Source organism: Trichechus manatus, unplaced genomic scaffold (assembly GCF_000243295.1).
Source record: "Trichechus manatus latirostris isolate Lorelei unplaced genomic scaffold, TriManLat1.0 scaffold00087, whole genome shotgun sequence".
Taxonomy (NCBI): domain Eukaryota; kingdom Metazoa; phylum Chordata; class Mammalia; order Sirenia; family Trichechidae; genus Trichechus; species Trichechus manatus.
This window is the reverse complement of record NW_004444023.1, coordinates 3,048,724-3,064,832: the sequence shown is the minus strand read 5'-3', so window position 1 is coordinate 3,064,832 and position 16,109 is coordinate 3,048,724. Positions and strand designations below refer to the sequence as shown.

General features: G+C 45.5%; 1 protein-coding gene across 5 annotated transcripts in view; it reads left to right on the top strand.

Annotated features, from left to right (window-relative positions):
• LIG1 (DNA ligase 1) overlaps nucleotides 1-16,109 on the top strand; it is a 63,385-nt gene that overhangs the window by 2,910 nt on the left and 44,366 nt on the right. For 2 of the 5 annotated variants that reach the window (XM_023736262.1, XM_012557132.2), the window contains exons 2-5: nucleotides 2,308-2,397; nucleotides 6,757-6,892; nucleotides 11,122-11,248; nucleotides 15,499-15,594. In XM_023736262.1, the coding sequence (XP_023592030.1) occupies nucleotides 2,308-2,397; nucleotides 6,757-6,892; nucleotides 11,122-11,248; nucleotides 15,499-15,594 (449 nt within the window). The remainder of the gene's footprint in view (nucleotides 1-2,307; nucleotides 2,398-6,756; nucleotides 6,893-11,121; nucleotides 11,249-15,498; nucleotides 15,595-16,109) is intronic. The other 3 variants (XM_023736264.1, XM_023736263.1, XM_023736265.1) reach the window with 2 other exon arrangements.

Sequence of the window (16,109 nt, the reverse complement as noted above, 5' to 3'; positions counted from 1 at the left end):
TAATCAAAGTAACTGAATTGTACATGTAGAAATTTTTGAAATGGTGTATCTTTGGCTATGTATATTTTCACCAAAAAAAAAAGGGGGGCCCTCCAAGGCTGAGAAGGGAGCATATTGACATGTCGTGGGGTTGTTAACCAGTGTCATAAAACAATATGTGTACTGACTGTTTAATGAGAAAATATTTGTTCAGTAAACTTTCACCTAAAGTAGAATTAAAAAAAAAAAAAAAACTCCAGCAACCCGGGGCTCCCAAGAATATTTGTTGTAAATCCTAACCCCTGTACCTGTGGATGTGATCCCATTTGGGAATGGGGTTTTTTTGTTGTGTTAAGAGGCCATATTTGTGTAGGGTGTGTCTTAAGCAGTAAGGATGGTCTGGGGTGTGTCTTAAGCAAATCACCTTTGAGATTAAAAAAAATTGCAGATTAGGACAGAGAAGCTAGCAGAGATGGGGAAGATAGATGCCACACCACATAAAGATTAGCAACGAGCCAAGGAATACACTCTGAGGAGACAAGGACCTTTCCCCAGAGCCAACACAGAGAGAAAGCCTTCCCTTAGAGATGGCCCCTAGCCTCCTAAACTGTGAGAATATAAATTTGTTTGTTAAAGCCACACACTTGTGCTATTTCTCTTACAGCAGCAAGAGGTAACCAAGCCAACACCCTTGATTGTTTTCTGTCTCTCTGCTTTATTTAATTTTTTTACTTTTGTTTTTAAAATGATTAAATAAGTTTTTATTTTGGGGTAATATTAGATGTACAGGAAAGTTGTAAAGATGCTACAGAGAGTTCCCATGTACCCCTCGCCCCGTTTTCCCCATTGTTAACATCTTCCATTACTATGGTCTTTTTGTCACAACTCAGGAGCCAACATCCCGATGATCATCATCAGCATCATGATGAACTAAACTCCACACTTATCTGAATTGCATCAGTTTTTACACTACTACTGCCAGTTGCCTTTGAGCTGACTCTGGCTCATGGCGACCTCATGTGTGTCAGAGTAGAACTGCTCCATGGGGTTCTCAGTGGCTGATTTTTCTGAAGTAGATCACCAGGGCTTTTTTCCGAGGTGCCTCTGGGTGGACTCAAACCTCCAACCTTTCAGTTAGCAGCCAAGTGCATTAACCATTTGCATCACCCAAGGAATCCTCACATTGCTAGATTTTATTTAAAAGAATCAGAGAGAGAGAGAAAAATAAAATCTAATCTGTAATTGTAGTAATTTCAAATGGAAAACACAGAGATTCTGTAAGGCACAGTTTTCACAATAATGTCATCCTTTTTGTGTTCCAGGATCCAATTAAAGGTACCACATTGTGTTTAGTTGTCATATCTCCTCAGTCGCCTCTGCTCTGTCACAGTTTCTCTGACTTTCTTTGTTTTTTTATGTTCCTTGACATTCTTGAGGAATATGGTCAGGTGTTCTGTAGAATGTCACCCAGTCTGGGTTTGTCTGATATTTTTCCCATAATTAGACTGGGATTATGGGTTTTTGGAAAGAGTATCACAGAGGCAAAATACCCTTTCCTTGGCCTCGTGTTGGGGTACATGATATCCACATGGTGTCACTGGAGATATAAACCTTCATCACTTACTGTGGAAGAATCCTGATCAAAAGGGGGAAAATGCAGACCAGAATCTCAAATTCTCATGGATTCCAGATTTTCTGGAGCCATGAAAGCTGGATGAACCCCGAAACTGTTGCCCTGAGATTATCTTTAAACCTTAAATCAAGAACATCCCCTGAAGTCTTCTTTAAACCAAACAGTAGTTTAGCTTTATTAGTAAAGAATGTCTGCTTTGAGCATTGTGCTCTTTTAAAGAACCATGTCTGTGGATCAAATTGACAGCAGCAACTTGGAAAGTTAGATAGGAAGCTTAGGGGGCAGTGAGTTTATCTCAGTGGGGGAAGAACAATTCAGAAAAGGAGGATGAGAATGGTTGCACAGTTTAAAGAATGTAATCAATGTCGTTGAATTGTCCATGTAGAAATTGTTGAATTGGTGTATGTTCTGTGTATATTTTCAGCAAAAAAATAAGACAAATTATTTAAAAAACATGTTGAATGAGTATTGGGTATGTTATATCTCTCAGGTGAGTTGGCACAGAAAAATAAGCAGAGGGTTACCTACTATTCTCTAAGCCTTCATTTCTTGATTTGCCAAAGGGGGTTGTTTTGGAATCCTTTGTTATGTGCTGGGATATGAAAGGGCATCAGAAGCTGTAGAGTGCAGCACAGATATGAGAGGTTGTTGGTGCTGTTATCATTCCCTTTTTTTTTTCTCCCATGCTCCTGCAGGTCATTTTTCCAACCCAAGAAGGAGGGCAAAGCAAAGAAGCCAGAGAAGGAGACCTCCAACAGTAGCAGAGAGACAGAGCCTCCCCTGAAGTACGTCATGGGGCTTGAGTGTGGTTGTTTGTTCCTTTGTCAGTCAGAACTCTCTTGGCTGCAAGTGTTAACAAACTCAACTCAAGACATCTCGGGCCCTAAGGGAATTTTTTGACCAGGTAGATCGGAAGTCCAAAAGCAGGGATGGCTTTAGGCATGGCTGGATCCAGGGCCTCAGAGTTGTCTTCAGGGCTCTTGCTTCCACATGTCTTGGCCTCATTCTGGAGCAGACTATCTCTGCTGTCCACTGTAAGTGGAAGAGATCAGTGTTCCCTCTTCCAGCATCCACGTGGCAGATTCTCAGGCAAGGCCTAACTAGGCCTTGCTTGGGTCATAACAATCACCCCTGAACCAATCAACTTGCAGAGCAGGGACTCCAGCTAGATTTAGGTCAGATCCCTAATATGGGACCCTGGGCAAGTAACTCCACCTCCCTGTGTCCCAGTTTCCTCGTGTGTGAAAGGGTATGATAATCTATATCAGTTTTTCTCTGTGGATTCAATGAATTAATCCATGTACAACTGGTAACAGTGCCTGGCTCAGAAGAGGCACTCAGTAAGTGGTAAGAATAAAGTAATAATTTTTTTCAGCCCTCTTTATTTTCACATTTGTCCCTTTTAATAACACTGTATACATGTATATATAGTGTTATTTGCTGTAGTTTATTTTAATTTTTTAAAAAATGCATTAGATCATATACTGTGAATGTTGTTCTTCGGCTTGCTTTCTTCAGTTAACCTTACGACTTAGAGATTTTTTTCTTTTCGTGAACACAGAGGACCCTTGCTCCTTTCACCTTCTGCTTTATGTATCCGTTTTATGCATATATGGTGGAAATTATTTAACATTGCCCTGTTGATGGATATTTAGGTTGTTTCCAATATGTTGCTGTAACAGTCTGTGCTATAATAAGTAGTCTATTTGTGTGTCTCCTTGGGCATGTGTAGAGATTTTTTTTTTTTCTAGCATTGATACCCATATGTGGAATTATCCATGGTAATTATAAACAAAGAGTCCCTGGTGGTTCAACGGTTAGGTGCTCGGCTGCTAGCCAAAAGTTCAGTGATTCAAACCCACCCACCAGCTTCACAGGAGAAAAGACATGGCGATCTGTTCCTGTAAAGATTACAGCCTAGGAAACCCTCTGGGGCAGTTATGTTCTGTCACTTGAGGTTGCTGTGAGTGAGAACCGACTTAGCGGCACCCATAACAACAATTACAATTACAAGTAAGTCAACTCAGAGAATAATAAGTAAAAATTTGAAGTCCTTTCAGTATTCACTCCCAGAGGAACTGTTACCAGTTTGATGCATATCCTTCCATACTTTTTTCCCTATGCATATAAGAGTACATACACCTACCACAGTTATTGACACATAGTAGGTACTCAATAAACGTTTGTTGAATGAATAAGTGTTTCCCTCATTTGCATATCGGATAGCAGGAATGGTCGTTTTGGTCACTTATATCTCTGGTAGCTGGCACAGTGCCTGACCTATAATAGATACTCAATAATACACACCATTAATTTTTTTAGATAACAAAAGCAGAACTATTACGTATGCAAGCTGCCATGCATATACATATATGGAACTTATAGGCAAACATGCGTGTATATATGTACAGGTAGTCTCTGACTTAACAGTGTAGTCACGTTAGGATGAACCACACTTAATGACCGTCCATTGTTGGGTTTTTTGTGTGTATGCATTTCTTATCGTTAGTAATGTATACTACATACAGTATTGCAGCACGTAATTTCTTAATGGCATCGTACCTGTAAGTTTACATGTAATGTTTCCAACCCCGAAAAACCAAAGATCAGATTTATAAAGATATTGATAATAAAAGGCGATAATAATGAAATCTAAAAAAAAAGAAGTATTCAACTTAACGTCGGAACCGGCTTACTACAGAGTCTTTGGAACAGAACCCCATCGTAAGTTGCGGGATACCTATATGTGTTTTTACATTCGTGAAATCATACTATACATATTCTTTTATCTTTTACATATAAAATATATTCACATTCAGAAATTTTTTTTGACATTCATGGAATCATACTGTACATACTAATTTATTCAGCAAATATCTATTGAATATCTTCTCTGTGCCAGGCACTCTTCTAGACCCTGTGGGTTTAGCAGTGAACATGGCCGACTGTCACTCCTCTCACAGACTTCAAAGCCTGCCTTTTTTCACTAAAAACATCTTAGAGCCTGTCTTAGTTTCCTAGGGCTGCTGTAAAAGAAATACCACAAGTGGGTGGCTTTAATGAGCGGAAATTTATTTTCTAACAGTTTAGGAGGCCAGAAGTCTAAATTCAGGGCACTGGCTCTAGGGGAAGGCTTTCTCTCCCTGTTGGCTCTGAGGGAAGGTCCTTGTCTCTTTTTCAGCTTCTTTTCCTTAGATCCTTGGCGATCTTCATGCGGCATGGCATCTATCTTCCTCCATTCATGCTTACTTGCCTCTGTGCCTAATTTGCTCCTTTTAGATCTCAAAAATGATTGGTTTAAGACACAGCCTACACTGATATGGCCTCACTAACGTAACAAACCCTGTTCTCAAGTGGGATTAAATTCACAAGTATAAACCCAAACCCATTGCTGTTGAGTTAATTCCCACTCATAGCGACCCTATAGGACAGAGTAGAACTGCCCCATAGGGTTTTCTAGGCTATAAATCTTTTACAGAAGCAGACTGCCATTGTCTTTCTCCCATGGAATCGCTGGTAGGTTCGAACCACTGACCTTTTGGTTAGCAGCCGCTTAACCATTGCACCACCAGGGCTCCTTTCCACAGGTATAAACCCACTGCCATTGATTCGATTCTGACTCATAGTGACCCTATAGAACAGTGTGGAACTGTCTCCATAGAGTTTGCAAGGCTGTAAATCTTTACGGAAGCAGACTGCCACGTCTTTCTCCCATGGAGCAGTTGGTGGGTTCGAACCACTGACCTTCGGTTAGCAGCCAAGCGGGTAAACACCACGCCACCTCCAACGCATTGTTTTAGGAGGACACAATTGAATCCATAACAGAGGTTCATTTGTATGAGGTTCACTTCATTTTTTGTAGTGACATTTCATAATAACAATGTGCTATTGTTGACCCAGCTAGGATGTTGTTTGCATGCATGTTGGTTTCTTCCTCCAGACTGTAAGCTCTTGAGTACAGAAACCTGTAAAACTCAGCCATGTTCTTACGACCTTATCAACCTTCATCAGCGCACATCTGTCGATGTGGTGCAATGGGCTGTGTTCACGCCTGTCTCCCCCACCAGACTGGGAGCTCCTCAGAGACTGTGTTACTGCTCTAACAGTAACCAGAGTCACAGTGACTTAGCTAAAATCAAAATTGCCTTTTTCTTGCTCATAAAACTCTAAGCTGCGCAGGCAGTTGAGGACAGGTAGGTGGCTCTGTACTACTTGGTTGTTATGGGGCCCAGGTTTCCTCTCTCTTGTTGCTCCAGCATTCTCTAGGGCACTGTCCTCATCTGCATTGTCCAAGCAGGACAGCAAGTTCCAGTTCCAGGGGCAAGACAGCATAGAGGGCAAGCATTAAGTCACTTCCATCCCACTGGCCAGAATTCATCACATGACCATACCTAGGTGCAGGTGAGCCTGGGAAGTATAGTCCCTTGCTGGGCGGCCATGTTCCTAGCTAAAACGCTAAATGCAGGTACTTCTTCTCCATCCTGTAGGGTTGCTATGAGTTGAAATCGACCCTGTGGCAGTCGGTTTGGGTTTCTGGTTTTCTGTGACTAAAAGATCAGCATGGATGATGGAGAGCAGTTTCCTCCCTGGGTAGAGACTCCGTCTGCTCCTCAGCATCACCCATTATAGAGTGGGCTCACAGGAGGCCTCTGTAGACTACCTGGATGGATGGATGATTTAACAAGTGTGTGCTGAGAGTGAACATAATATCATGGAACTGTATGTGGGAAGATTGACGGAATGTCAAATTTTTTTTATATATATTTGTTATTGTTGTGTGCCATTGAGTCGATTGCCAACTCAGCGACCCCATGTGACAGAGTAGAACTGCCCCATGAGATTTCCTAGGCTATAATCCTTACGGGAGCAGATCACCAGGGTTTTCCCCCACGGAGCGGCTGGTGGGTTTAAACCGCTGACCTTTCAGTTAGCCACCAAGCGTTTAACCACTGTAACCAGGGCTCCTTACGTATATATTTATTACGGTTTAGGGAAAAAAAAATATATGCTGAGTAGACACGTAGGGAATGTTCATTGAATGTTTGAAAGGAAAGAATGGAAATGAAAGGAAGTGAAGGAGCTGGAGTGTTCAGGGCAGTGCCCCTGACCCTGCCTGCTGTAACACCCCTTGTCTCTCCTTCCAGGGTGGCGCTGAAGGAGCAGAATGGAGTAGTGCCCGAGAGTGAGTCTCCAGTGAAGAGGCCGGCGAGGAAGGCAGCCCGGGTCCTGGGCAGCGAAGAGGAGGAGGAGGACAGTGCCCCCACCTCCCTCAAAGGCCAGGTAGGCCCCCACCCCTCACGCATTTTTGCAGAGGACATGGAGGAAACCATCATTCCTGTTAGCCTTTGGAACTGAGTGCAGCAGCTGCCCTGGAGGATTCTGGAGACGTTTCCCAGGTGTTGGATGAGTACTGGTTGTCCCTGGAGCAGACAGCGTGGTCTTTGAGGTCCTCAGTCTGCCTCTGGCCTGGCATCTGGGGCGGGCGCCTGACCTGTAATGTGGCAGCTCCCTGTGGCATTCAACTCACAGGGTGGCTGTGAAGGTGGAATGAGTCAGTTCACGTACAGATCTTAGAACAGTGCTGGATACAATATAAGGCTCAGAAATACCTCCCGTCTCTCACGTGGTCAGAGGGTGTTTTAGTTTCTTAGTGCTGCTGTGACAGAAATAGCACAAGAATTGACAGATAGGCTTTTTTAAGCCACAAACTTAGAGGCTTTAAACAACATACGCTTATAATCCTATAGTTCTGGAGGTCAAAAGTCTGAAAACAAACATTTATTTTCTCACAGTTTAGGAGGCTAGAAGTCCAAATTCAGAGCACCGGCTCTAGAGGAAGGCTTTCTGTCTCCGTCAGCTCTGGGGGAAGGTCCATGTCCCTTCTCAGCTTCTGTTCCTCATGGATCCTCAGATCTTCACATGATGAGGCATCCTTCTCCTCTTGTCTGTGCATCCTTGCTTCTGTGCCTAACCTGTTCCTTTTATATTACAATAAGCCATTGGTTTAAGACACACCCCCACTGATATGGCTTCATTAACATAACAAAGAAAACCACGTTCCTAAGTGGGATTTTGGCCACAGGTATGGGGGTTAGGATTTACAGCACATATTTTAGGGGACAAAAGTCACTCCATCACAGGGTTTCCTCTAAATACATCGGATCACTTCCTTCCCTGCTGAACAGTCAGTCACTCAATGCCTATTCACTGGTCTGTGCACAGTGTCCAGGGTGTTCTGCTTCTCAGACTGTTGCTTGCAGTCAGAGCCTGTCACCCCCAGCTCAAGCCCTCCAGCATGTCCATCGCAGGCCAGCGCCAGCCATTGTGAAAGCCTCCAAGGCCCTTCGTGATCCGCCTTGCCCTGCCCACCAAGCCCCCGGCCTCATCCACAGCTTCTCCTCTGCTCACTGGGCCCCAGTTTCTCACACACACCAGGTGGACTCCCACCTCTGGGCCTTTTGCTTTTTCTCTGCCTGAAACCCTCCTTCCTCAGATACACACATGGCTCGATCCCTCACTTTTTGTGGGGCTTTGCTCACATATCCCCTTCTCAGTGATGCCTTCCCCAATTTCCTGCAGTAGTTTCCCATTTACTGCTGTATCACAGACTTAGTGGCTTCAAACAACATTTATTGTCATACAGCTCTGGAGGTCAGAAGTCTGAATGGGTCTCACTGGGCTAAAATCAAGATGTTAGCAGGGTTGTGTTCCTTCTGCAGGCTCTAGGGGAGAATCTGTTTCCTTGCCTTTTCCAGCTTCTAAATGCCCCTTCCTCCATTTTCCATGGCACAGTGGTTAAGCGCTTGACTGCTAAGTGAAGGGTTGGCAGTTCGACCCCACCAAGCAGCTCCTTGGGAGAAAGATGTGGCAGTCTGCTTCCATAAAGATTACAGCCTTGGAAACCCTATGGGATAGTTCTGCTCTGTCTCATAAGATCACTATGAGTATGAGTCCATTTTCCAAGCTAGCAACATTGCACCTCTGACCCGTCTTCCGTCTTCCATCCTTGCGTCTCCCTCTTACTCTCCTCTTCCACTTACAAAGACTTTTGTGATTACGTTGGGCCCACCTGGATTATCCAGGATACTCTCCCTACGTTAAGGTCTGCTGATTAAACCAAACTGGTTGCCCTCAAGTCGATTCCGACTCTTAGTGACCCCGTGTGACAGAGTAGAACTGCCACGTAGAGTTTCCAAGGCTGTAATCTTTACAGGAGCAAACTGCCACATCTTTCTCCCACGGAGTGGCTGGTGGGTTCAAACCGCCGACCTTTTAGTTAGCAGTCGAGCGCTCCACCAGGGCTCCTTAGTCAGCTGATTAGCAGCCTTCTACTTTGCCATGTTGGTGTTGTTGTTAGTTGATTCTGACTCAAGGTGACCCCGTGTGTGAGTAGAACTGCTCTGTAGGGTTTTCAAGGCTGTGACTTTTCTGAAGCAGATCGCCTAACCTGTCTTCTAGGTGCCTCTGGGTGGGTTTGAACCACCAGCTTTTCAGCTAGTAGTGAAGCACTTAACCATGTGTGCCACCCAGGGACTCCAACATATTCACGGGTTCCAGGGATTAGGATGTGGACATCTTTGTGAACTTGGTCTTTGGCCCGAGGCTCTAGGAGCCAGGGAAGGGTGTTGAGAAAGAGAAAGACAGAGGTAGATTTGAGTGTTTGAGATACTGCTTTGGGGCCTGTATCTATCAGAGTCCAAATGAGACATAGAGATTGTGCCAGTGATTTAAACAAAGGGAATTTACTGTACAGAATTGTCAGCTAGGTAGGCAGTTGTGAACGAGGTAATTATTGTTAATTGCAGTCGAATCAGTTCCAACTCATGGTGACGCCATGTGTGAAGAGTAGAACTGTTCCATAGGGTTTTCAAGGCTGTGACCTTTCAGAAGCAGATCTGCAGGACTTGCTTCCAAGGTGCCTCTGGGTGGGTGCGAACCACCAACCTTTCAGCTCATGGTTGAGTGCTTAACTGTTTGCACCACCCAGGAACTCCTCACTAGGTAACTTAAGGGGTAAAAAGAGAACTCTTGAGGTGCCACAGAGGTAGCACCCATAGGCTGTAACCACCACCCTAGGGCTGTGGAGCTTCTGAACCTCAGCCGGTGGTGCTGGGGGTGCCCCGTGGTCCTCAGACTCAGACCTAGGTAGTGGATGCTGGTACTGCTGGCTGTCTGAGGGGGCACCATGTAGCACTGTTGGAAAAATCGTAAATGGATCAGGTCAGCTACAGGAAGACCTACTGTGGCTCCAGTGGTGCAATCCCCCTGTAACGCTCCCGTGTGGGTACTGCCGTACACAGAGCTGGCTGCCAGCCCGTGGCAGGTTTTCAGTCCCAGCACCACAAGGGAAAGGGAAGGAGATGGGCTTGGAGCTGAGAGGCATTTGCTTAACTGACACTCATCCCATTGCCGTCAAGTTGGTTCCGATCATAGCAACCCCTCAGGACAGGTTTCCAAGGCTTTAATCTTTACAGAAGCAGACTGCTGCATCTTTCTCCTGTGGAGCGGCTGGTGGGTTCATACTGCTGACCTTTCGGTTAGCAGCCGTGTGCTTAACCACTGCGCCCCCAGGGACCTGTAAGAATTGATAAGTCAGTAGTTGAAACAACTGAGACACAAAGAACGGTTGCTTAGCAAGCAAGATAGAAATTTATTTCTCTCTCTAATGAGCAGGAAACATCCAGGATTAGCTGGGGTGGCTGTCTCACAGTTTCAGAGGTCCAGTCTGCATCTTTATTGCTGCTCTGTTACCCCTAGATGCCATGGTCCAGGCGGTCCAAGATAGCTCCCTATGATGTCCATGTTCAGGTAGTGGGAAGAGGAGGGCACTCTGCCTTTCAGTGAATCTTATTGGAACCACCCAGGGTGGTTAACATGCTAGGCTGCTCACTGAAACGTAGGAGGTCTAAGCCCACCTAGAGGAACCTTGGAAGAAAGAAGACCTGGCAGTCAACTTCTGAAAAATCAGCCATTGAAAATCCTGTGGAGCATGTTCTACTCTGACACACATAGGGTCGCCATGAGTCGAAATCGACTCGTCAATAACTGGTTATTTGAACCAAGAGTAGTGTACATCTTATCCCCTTAACATCCTATTGGCTAGAACTTAGGCTCATTGACTACACACGTATGCAAGGGAGGCTGGGAAATGTAGTCCTGAGGCCCATGGCCACACCTGGCCACAGGGGAGTCTGAGAAGTGTAGTCTTTAGTTGGACCACTGTATGCCTGTCTAAAAATCAGTTTCTGTAACTTTGGGTAAAAAAGAGCATTGTTACTAGGGTCCATGATGGGGAGAATCTGGGACCATGAAACTACACAGGAGAGTGGAGTGGTGGTCGAGGTGAGAGAGGACAAGGCCTGAGCTGGGGCTGGGGCCATGGGGACAGAGAGGAGAGTTGGGGGCAAAGAGAGGTTTAGAGCCCCCTTTCAACCGTTTGGGAAATGAGATAGCCAGGTGGTCCGTCCTCTCTCCCCTCACTCTAAGATTGCTCTTCTTGCCCCTTCCAGAAACCTGCCCCAGATTCCCCGCGATCCTCCCCTCCCAGTCCTGCCGCATCTCCAGAGAGCATCCCTTCCCTTTCCGACGCCTGTCCCATGGAAATCTCCCCGTCAGGGATCCCGAAGCGTCGCACAGGTGAGGACCCAGGGCTGTGTCCTTCAGCCGCCCGTCTCTCTCACACTTTGGCCTCTGCACCAAATGGCGAGTCTTAGGACAGCTTTGACATTGGTATTGCAGTTAAGAGCCCGGCTCCACCCTTCACTGGCTGTGTGACCTTGGGCAAATTACTTACCTTTTCTGAGGTTTAGTTGCTTTATCTGTAAAACAGAGATGGTGATATTTAAAGTACCTACCACAAAGCGAATGAGGTAGTGGTGGTTCTGTGGTAGAATTCTTGCCTTCCACATAGGAGACTAGGGTTCAATTCCCGGCCAGTGCACCTCAAGTGCAACCACCACCCATCTGTCACTGGAGGCTTGCGTGTTGCTATGATGCTGAACAGGTTTCAGTGGAGCTTCCAGACTAAGACAAACTAGGAAGAAAGGCCTGGTGATCTACTTCCGAAAATCAGCCAGTGAAAACCCTATGGATCACAGTGGTCTGATCCGCAACCAATCCTGGGGATGGCTCGGGACCAGGCAGCATTTCATTCCATTGTGCATGGAGTCGCCACGAGTCGGTGTTGACTTGACGGCAGCTAACAAGGGCCACAACCACAAAGAGATGTGAGGATTCAAGGAGTTAGTGCGTGTGAAATGCTCGGCACGTGCCCAGCCCATAGGAAATGCTCAGTCACTGCTGGTTATTGGGATGGTTACTGCGTGCAGTGATGAAGACGGCACAGCTCACCATGGGTGAGGGGGAAGGGTCCCGGCTTGAGGGGACTTCCTGAAAGAGGTGTTAGCTGAGCCGAGCCCTGAAGGACAAGGAAGAGTCAGGAGGGAAAGGGGGAGGGAAGAGTGTTCTAGGCAGGAGGACAGTATGTGTTGAGAAGGACCTTCCAAAAACCCAAACCAAACCTGTTGTCCTCGGGTCGATTCCAACTCATGGCGACCCTATAGGACAGAGTAGAACTGCCCCATAGGTTCCCAAGGCTGTCATCTTTACAGAAGCCGACTGCCACATCTTTCTCCTGAGGAATAGCTTGTGGCTTCGAACCACCAACTTTTTGGTTAGCAGCCCAGTGTTTAACCGCTGAGCCAGCAGGGCTCCTTTTGAGGAGGGACGTGTGTGGGGATGCCTCGTGGTTCAGTGTGCTGGTGCACAGAGTGCAGGATTGGGGAGAGCAAGCGATGAGGCTGGAGAGGGTCCCCGGGAAGTCAGTCTGAGGAATAGTACCTTTGTCCTGAGGGTGATAGGGTGAGAGACCCATACATAACATAGGGCGATACCAGAGTGTACTGTCCAGTACCGCCACCATCAGCCACATGTGTCTGCTGAGCACTTGAAATGTGGCCAGTGTGACTGAAGAACTGAATTTTAAATTCTCTATAATTTTAATTACATTTAAATTTGAAAGCTGATTTTTGATTCAGCTATTAAAAACTTTCAAGTTATGTTGGGAACAACTTGGATATGTAAATCTACTTTTTTGTGAATTTCATGACATCTAAACACAGGTCAAATATTTTCAATGAACATGTAGTCTAGATTGATATGTGCTGTAATTATAAAATACACAACAGATTTCGAAGGCTTCAGAGAATGTAAAACATTTTATTAATAAGGTCCCTGGGTGGCACAAACAATTTGCACTCAACTACTAATTTAAAGGCCGACGGTTCAGATCCACCAACAGCACTGCAGAAGAAGGTCCTAGCGTTCTTATTCCGTAAAGACTACAGCCAGGAAAACCCTGTGGAGCACAAGAGGTCACCATGATCCAGAATCTACTTGATGGCAACGAGTTTGGTTTTTTCCCTACTAACTGAAAGGTTGGCGGTTCAAATCCACCCAGTGGCGCCATGCATAATAATTTATTTTAATATTGGTAGTGTGTTGGAATGATAATATCTTGGATATATTGGGTTAAGTAAAATATATTATTAAAATTAATTTCACCCAGTTTTTTTTTTCCTTTTTTTTTTTTTTAACATGGCTGCTGTTGTTGTTGGTTGCTGTCAAGTCAATCCCTACTTATGACGACCCCATGTGACAGAGTAAAACTGCCCCATAGGGTTTTCTAGGCTGTCATCTTAATGGGAGCAGATCACCAGGCCTTTCTTCTGAGGAGCTACTGGGTGGGTTCAGAGCACTAACCTTTTGGTTAGTAGTCAAGTGTAAACCATTTGCGCTCCCCAGGGACCTTAATGTGGCTACTAGAAAGTTAAATATTATGTACGTGGCTCTTTGTATATTTTCATTGGATGGCACTGGTATAAGAAATAATAGTGGTATAAGTCAGACACAAAAGGACAAATATTGTATGACCTCACTTATCTTCATAGAGACAAAAGATTAATAGTGGTTACCAGGGACTGAGGGAAGGGGGAAATGGGGAGTTATTGAACATCATGGTGAATGTAACTAATGACACTGAATTGTACTCTTAAAAATGATAAATGGCAAATTTTGTTATGTATATTTTGCCACAATAAAATTTTAAAAAAGAAAGAAAGAAAGAGTAGTGGTAATGCAGAGTACCATAGGAGCTCAGAAGGCAGCAGCCCAGAGTAGGTGATGTCTGAGCTGAGTCTGGGAGATGGGTGAGGGTTGGCCATGATGAGAAGTCATAAATGGGAGGGTGTTCCAGACAAGAATAGCACGTGCAAAGGCCCTGAGGTGGCAACAGCCTGGCACGTTTGGGGAACCACATACGATTCAGTGTTTCTAGAGAATGAAGTATGCTTCAGGGAGCAGGGAGAGTTTTGCACTTGGGGTGTGGTAAGAAATGAGGTAGGGAAGAGAATGGGAGGTTTTTGAGCAGGGCAGGGACAGTGCCAGCCATCACGGATAGAAGTCCCTCTGGGGCTGGGCAAAGGACCCACCAGGGGCCAGAGACCAGGGAGGAGGCCGTACAGTGGTCTGGGTGAGAGCTGACAATGACAATGACTATAAAAAAAACAACCAATTGCTGTGAGTCGGCTCCGACTCATGGTGACCCCCATGTATGTCAGATAAAACTGTGCTCCATAGGGTTCTTGGTGGCTGGTTTCTCAGAAGTAGATCGCCAGGCCTTCCTTCTAAGGGGCCTCTGGCTAGACTTGAACTTCCCACAGTTCAGTTAACAACTGAGCTCATTATCCATTTGTACCACCCAGGGACTCCCGAAAATGGCTATCGTTGGGCTTTTATGGACTTCTTCACCAGGCGTTAGTGTCCCAGTTTGGGGTCTTCTAGAAGCAGACTGTGAAACAAGGACCCCACTGCAAGCTGTGCTGAAGTCTAGTTGTATGACAGGCATTTTATCATAGTTTTTTCATCTAAAATGTATTTTTAGTACTTTTTGGTGCTTTCTAAGACACTGTCTGAGGAGCCCTAGTGGTGCAGTGGTTAAAGCACTTGGCTGCAAACCAAAAGGTCAGCGGTTCAAACCCACCAGCTGCTCCACAGAAGAAATGTGACAGCTTCCATAAAGATTACAGCCTCAGTTGTACTCGGTCTTACTGACTTGATGACAACGAGTTTTTAGACTGTCTATTGGAAAAAGTAGGAAAACTGTGTTTAAGTCACCTAGTTGTGATAGAGACACACTATGTAGTTTTTTGTGTGTGCATGTAAAAAAATGTGTTTAGAGCTTTTTGTTGGTTGTAACACTCTGTCTAGTGGCATTCGTGGAAAAACTTGGGAGGTGCAGGGAACATGGGCGGGGGGAAGGGAGGCAGCCGGAAAAGGATGTTATCAGGCCAGCTTCCACAGTGGGCCCCCAGGGAAACTGTCGGGAAAGTGGGGGGCGGCGTAAGTGTGAGCCTCAGAATTACCCCCCCAAGGGGCGAGGGAGCTGGATGTTTATGCACCAACTCCCCTCAGTCGTTGGTGGAGGGCAGCTCGCAGGGCCTGTTCCCTCCTTGCCTTTTAAGGCCTTCTGAGGTTCCAGAGATGCTGAGAGGGTGAGATTCCAGGGATGCGGGCGGTCCGCTGAGAGCATCTGCTAGACTCAGGTGCTGTGCCAAACACATTATGTCACGATCTACTTTTTGGGACGGTTTCCAGTCTGCAGATACGGTGAGTAAGGCACAGAGAGGTTAAGTAGCCTGCTTAAGGTCATGCAGGCAGGAAGCAGCAGAGCTTGAAGGACGAGGCCTGCGTAGGGCTGTGGCCATGGGCAGGCAGGGAAAGGCCAGGAGTCCAGAGCCTTCTCAGGGCCCCATCAGTGGGCCTGAGCTCCTTGGGGTGGGGCAGGCAGACCAGTGGGGTCAGCTACAGGGACCCCCTTTCTTTCATAGCTCGGAAGCAGGTCCCGAAACGGAAAATTCAGGATGCCCTGGAAGAACAGAGTGAAGACAAGGAAAGAGAGACCAAGAGGAAGAAGGAAGAAGAAGGTAAGGGATGATGGAGGAGCGAAGTGTGTGCGTGTACGAATCTGGAAGGATGGGGGCATATCTAAGAGCACAGGATGTTTGGACCCCACTGGTTTTCCCCTGTGCCCATGAATCTAAACATGTTAATCAGAATTCTACAAGCCAACCCAGGAATTTTTGTTATGAGTCCATTTTGGAATAAATTCGTTTGGCCACATTGATTTGATATTAATTCATATACAGTTTGTAGTTTTTATCTTTTATCTTTACATTTATTTTATGGAAAATATTTTCCTCTCAGTGATTTTTTTCTCCTTGTAAACTTTACCACAGAGCAGAGGCTCCCAGGCTTTCTTGGTTCATGGGGCCGTTAGTCTTTTACCCGTTTTTTATGGCTCCTCTAGGCCAATTCCTAACAGTTTTTTTTTTATTTTTTTATTTTTTTTATTGTACTTCACGTGAAGGCTTACAGAACAAATAGTTTCTCATGAAACAGTAGTACAAATATTGTTTTATGACATTGGTTAACAACCCCA